The 6,000-nt window shown below is 34.2% G+C and overlaps 1 protein-coding gene across 4 annotated transcripts; it reads right to left on the bottom strand.

Moving 5' to 3' along the window:
• Positions 654 to 5,654, bottom strand: LOC109829251 (geranylgeranyl transferase type-2 subunit beta 1-like). Of its 4 annotated transcripts, none has more exons than XM_020396431.1 (9): positions 5,485 to 5,654; positions 5,235 to 5,388; positions 5,014 to 5,130; positions 3,760 to 3,826; positions 3,485 to 3,660; positions 2,758 to 2,906; positions 2,584 to 2,682; positions 2,405 to 2,480; positions 654 to 1,242 (listed from the first exon to the last, which is right to left on the bottom strand). In XM_020396431.1, the coding sequence occupies exons 1-9, from the start codon at positions 5,536 to 5,538 to the stop codon at positions 1,148 to 1,150; spliced, it is 987 nt and encodes a 328-aa protein (XP_020252020.1). In that variant the 5' UTR covers positions 5,539 to 5,654; the 3' UTR covers positions 654 to 1,147. The 4 variants fall into 4 exon arrangements, with proteins under 4 accessions (XP_020252020.1, XP_020252021.1, XP_020252023.1 ...); XM_020396432.1 differs by having other exon boundaries at positions 2,758 to 2,891; XM_020396434.1 differs by having other exon boundaries at positions 2,758 to 2,891; positions 3,512 to 3,660; positions 5,485 to 5,653.

Below are 6,000 nucleotides of genomic sequence, written 5' to 3'. Positions count from 1 at the left end.
ATTTTAATAAAAAAAGAAAGAGAGAGAGAGAGGATTCATAACCTTAACAACAAACCCTTAACCTTAACAACCAACCCGTAACCTTAACAATCAACCCGTAACTTTAACAGCCTCCCAATACAAACAACCAAAATAATAAAAAACAAAAATAATAAAATAATCCTCATCAATCATTTCAACTATCGTCTTGATACATCATGATAAAGAGAGAGAAAACAAAAATAATAAAATAATCTCCATCATATTTTAATAAAAAAAGAAAGAGAGAGAGAGAATGGTATTATGGTCTTCACATGTTTTAATGTCTTGGGTTTTGTGTTTTGGGGGCTCAGAGAACAGATTCTTTATTTTTAGGGGTAAAACGCCCATTGACCAAGTCTTGGGGGTGGGAAGCATGATCACTTGGCTTTTGGGGGCTGGAAACATTTTTCCCAAAATAATAATAATTACAACTTAACATAGGGATGCAAGTAACCACCAATTCTTCCACCAATTCATACTATCTTCTGCGGCTTCAAGAAATGCTCAAGAGCTGAATCCAAACAGCAGCAAGAAAAATCAAACAGAGATTAACAGGCCTAGACTTATGGAACTAAACCCAAACAGAAATGCGAGTACTATCAGACTTTCCTCACAATACACAGTCAAGCATAGAATTAGAGAGATTAAAACATTTTCATCAAAAGATCTCTCTGATAAAGATCCCATCAATAATAGCTAAAGAAATAAAAAATATCTAAAACATACATACGAAAGTTATATTAGCCACCCTTAAAAAAAAAACAGAAGACTCATCGCGTAAAACTCCTTGCCCTGTAAGTACAAAGTATCAGATGGACTGGGTCTAGCGAAGTGCAAAAACAAGAAAAATTTAGGGATCCAGTATGCTGATCAAAGATTCTCCTCTCTTTGGTCGACCACAAAGAGAGTGGACCCGGTCCAATTTGAAAGTTTCTCCCTCCTGCTTCTGAGAATTAAGCTGAACAGCAACCAGTTTTCTTGACAGCAGATACATCAGCATTGGCAGTTTGGCACTGATATTACCCATAAGAGATGGCGAACATTATCGAACAGCTGTAAGCTTAGAGCACAGTGAGCTTTCAGGCTCAATAAAGAACCACCTGTGACTGTGAGTCAGTAGATCCCTTTACTTTCCAAAGAAAATTCTATTCACGACATCCACAGGTAATGCATAAGCAGGATCAATAGATTTCAATCCCGGATATTCCATAAGTGAAAGTCCTGCAAAAAAGGAAAACGTCAGAAGGAGTCAGACATCTACTACATTAACATACACTGCAAATGTGAACTCTTTTGTAAAGCAAAGCGCCAAGGCGCAAGCTTCAAGGCTTGAGACATAGGTCTCATAAAATAATTGCAATTAAAATTTAATTGTAATTAAAATTTAAAACTTTATAAGTGTATACTATATAGTGATTAATAATTTGCAAAATAGATGCATACAGGTTTTTGACAGTGAGAATGCAAACGACTAACTATAGACACGTTATAATAAACTAAGATACAACCGCAACCATACCTTTTTTCCCCTGTTGAACACAATGAATCAATGATGATTTAAAACCAAGTAATTGCCCTAAGCATACATTGTTATTAATTGAAGGTAACTCATTTTCAATACTGATTAAAAAGCTATGGTTCTGTAAAAGTGGCTTCTCAAACAATGTTAGACAAAGTAAAAAAGAAAAAGAAATAATAAGGCAAAGTAGAAAATAGAAAGCAGATAAAACAATAAGAGGGCAAAAGGTAACTCATTTTCAATACTGAATAAAAAGCTACGATTATGTAAAAGTGGCTTCTCAAACAATGTTAGACAAGTCAAAAAGAAAAATAAATAATAAGGCAAAGTAGAAAATAGAAAGCAGATAAAGTAATAAGAGGGCAACAAAAGGAATGAAAAGAAAGATTTAGAAAATAGATAAGAAGAGACAAGAAAAGGGAGGACCCATGGCAAAGAAGAGGAAGAAAATAAAACTGATGACGTATAGGCTAATCGTGAAGTAGGAAAATGACAAAAGAGAACCATAAAAACTAAACAAAAACATCAGGATGTTCTTAGTTAGGAATGATTCAATTATCAGTGTAGCGGTTGGCAAGTACAGTGATTGGCAAGACAGGAAAGTGAATGGCTGTGAGAAGGCCGAATATTTTTAGTTTCCTATATTACCTTTTTAATAGAAAGATAAAACAAATATTAGGAGCACTCAAGCAAAGCTCTTAACCAAATTATGTTTTTTCTGAGCTTAATACGCCATGAATATAAATTACCAATTTGGGGCGCGTATTCAGGACTTAAAATTTGAATCTAGAAATTAAAATAATAAAGAAAAAACATTCTCCTTTGATATGAAAAATAAATTTACACAACCGAGAAGATTCACACCTGCTACACCAAAGTAGGTGTGGAAGACATCTACAGCGTCATCGGCCCTATCTGAAATACCTCCATTCTCTTTATCCTGCACATTTCAATAAAAAAGACAACAAATAAAGCCCAGTGTTTTAGATGAAAAACTATGCTTCCATATTACAGAAATGGGTGGGTTAACCTAGAACACGCACCTGGCAGTTTAAGATGAATCTTGTAAGTTTGTCCTTGTCAATCCAATGCACTCGATCAATCATAATTAGGCTTGAAAGTACCCACCACGAATAACAGACCTACAAGGATTGATTTGCCTACTTAATACACCTCCAAGTCTACATTCATAGATCAGTCATAGTTTGGTATTATACATCTACAAGTTTCTCGGGACGCCCATTTAGTCCTCCATCATTTGGTCCTCCATCATTACATTGACGCTCACATAGCCACCAACCAAGAAGGTCTCTATCTACATGGTGTAGTGATCCTGTTATAGCAAGGGCACCTACACAACAGAATACTGCAGTTGTTGCTTTCAGTTAAAAGACATGGAACATAGTTTGAGCAAAATAGTTGATGACAAAAGCTAAGGAAACTAATAGTATTATAATATTATATTCATAACAATAACTTAGATTTGTTAAGTATGCGAACCATAAATTCCTTTATGCATACACCTCAAAGTTCTTTCAATTACATATAACACAAGTAACAGTCGCAGAGATTGGAATTCTAGGAGAATTCACACAAGGATCAAACTGAACTATAAATTTTTCAAAAGAAAAACACACCAAATTCACCAAATGCGCAGCAAGAACCCAGGGTGAGACACCTTTGAATTGAAACTGAACAATAAAATAAATCCTATTTCTACATTGCTGCACATCTGATAGGAGCAAAGAGTGGCGTAAGTAGAAGTGACGATGAATAGAAACTTAGATTACAAGCTATTAAGGCAAGAACCTTTCCCAATTATAAGTGGACTTGTAACTTCATGACTACTTTGAATAAGAAATATCCAGTAATCATCATTTGAGTTAAGAGTTAAAAGTTGGTAACAGGCAAGCATGAACGTCAAATATCAGAATATATATTAACTGTCTTGTTCACCGCGAAAGAGCATACTTTGTCCAGCATGAGACTCTCCTCCAGGTGTACATCCAAATCCGCCATCTAAATTTTTGCAGCTCACAATATAATTCACAGCCTTTTCCACATTTATCTTATTCAGACGATGTAATATCGAGAGGCAACAAATTGCACAGTAAGAGAACCTACAAATAAAGAAGTGAGTTTAAACCCTTTGACCATAGAAATCTACAACAGGCCCTGATCTAAATTAGCAGCAATTAGGATAGGAACAGAGAATATACCTTGTGTCAATTTCGCCCCACATATCCCCAGAGAAAGATCCATCTTCATTTTGCAGACCAGCAATGTCTAGTTTACAAATTAAGAATAGCAAAAGTAAACCTAAAATGAGTCTTGACTCAGTGAAGGAGTTGCATAGGTTACGCACGATCCCAGGTTGAAGACCCTTTCTCCTAGTTACACATTTGATTGTAGATTTACAATAAGAAATCTCTGAAAGAACATACCAAAACGTAGAAGATACATATTCTTCTAGACACTTTGAAAACAGCGACGTCTTCATTTATGTCTATCTAAACTTCAATTTTCAGATATTTTAGATTCTCCCTTAACAGAAAATTATTGAGTTTTGGAAACATACATCTGATAATACGTCATCACAACTGATATAACTGAGAAAACAATCCTCCAGATATTATGTCTGCCTAAATTTCATTTTCATTTCAAAGATCCATATACTTTAAATTCTTTACAATTGATAAAAATTAGCCATGCATCATGAAAACTACAATGAGTAAACTAGCAAATGAGGAGAAAATGATTGAAACATAGCGCTACAAGGTGTTGTCTACATGAGTGATTATTAATTATTATAAGTAGAAATAGGTAAAAATGACAGTCTTCTCAAATTTTACACGAGATCTGAGATAAATTTCTTATATAATGGTTCAAATTTACACATGTTTTCATTTATATGATACAAAGAATTCTGATACTTCAATCACCTCTACCTCTTGCAAAGGTACCATAAAAAGCATGATAATTGCAAGCTAAATGGATTTTTATCTCTTGACAATTTAAAAAATTATAACGATATAACCATAAATACACACACATTACACAAAAACTTGTCGAATTCGGTTAAAACTTTCTAAATATATATACAGACCAATCAAATTCCAATTGAACATCTTTTTAAACCATTAAAAAAATTAAAAATGGGGCTACGTTTTAAATCATACCCTTTTCACAGGACGCCTAAAACTATTTGGCAAACAACAAAAAAATTCGGAAAAGCATAACTCTTCTCGATACTCAATAAGATCCTAGCTAAAAAATTCCTAAACTATGGACAAAGTCTAAACTCTAAGGAGATGCATGTAGATCGAAATCTAAGCCCTTCGTTTTTTTTTTATTTCAATCACACAGTCAAATCATAGTGCAATATCTGTCATCATTGTATGAGGGAATACACTTATGCTAATTCAAATTCAACCATGATTAAGATGATATCGAAATCTACCAAACAAGGATACAATTTGAAACCATTTCAGCATCCAAAACATTGATCCGGTCGAAAAGAGCTAAAATCTGCACAGCACTAAGCGTGTTCAAAATGTGTGGATCATGCCCAATATTCCCACCAAAACCACCTGTCAAAAAATTACCCATATCAAAATCCTCAGTGAAAAACACTCATTGATCTCTCCAGTAACTTAAAAATGAAAATTTAAAAACTGGGTTTGCATCAACTTACCACAATCGTCATGATAACACTTCATCACCCATGAGATCACCTCATCAGGATCAACAGCTGAGATCTTGTGAAGAATATCCAGAGTTGTTAAACCCCAATAAGCTCCATTTATTCTTAGGTGCTCCATTAATAGAGCATCGAAATCATCTTTTTTCTGCTTGAATTAACAAAATATTAAAAAAAAGTTAAATTTATTCGTAGCCCAAAAAATTTAAAAAGAGGGAAATTGAGGAAAACGAATGAAGCGAACCTTTTCGATTGAGAGGATGTATTCCACGTGCTTATCGGATTCCAACTCGCCCATAACTTAGATCAATTCAACAGAAGAAAGAGATCAATTTTCGTTTTTAATATTTTTGGATTTTTATCTGGTGAAGAAAGAGAACTGCAAAAGGAGAACGGTGAACTCAGGGGCTCCATAAACGGGTCGCATCGTGTCGGATCGGATCGGGCAAAATGTCCAGATTGGTTTTGATTTAGAATAAGTTGGGAAAAATTGCAAAATAGACCTATTTTGCTAAATATTTAGCAAAACAGACCGTTTTGCTAAACATTTAGCAAAATAGACATTTTTTTGACCCGTTGGTAAAAAAGAGATCGATTTTGCTAAACAAATCATTTGAAACATACGGGACTAGTAGTCCCGTATGTTTCGAATGGTCTATTTTGCAAAATCGACCTTTTTTGGCCTGTTAGAAAAAAAGATGTCTATTTTGCTAAATATTTTGCAAAACGGTATATTTTACAAATTTCTTCTAAGAAGTTT

This window comes from Asparagus officinalis, chromosome 1 (genome assembly GCF_001876935.1).
Source record: "Asparagus officinalis chromosome 1, Aspof.V1, whole genome shotgun sequence".
NCBI lineage: Eukaryota > Viridiplantae > Streptophyta > Magnoliopsida > Asparagales > Asparagaceae > Asparagus > Asparagus officinalis.
The sequence above is the reverse complement of the archived record's forward strand: the minus strand, read 5'-3'. Positions and strand labels throughout refer to the sequence as shown.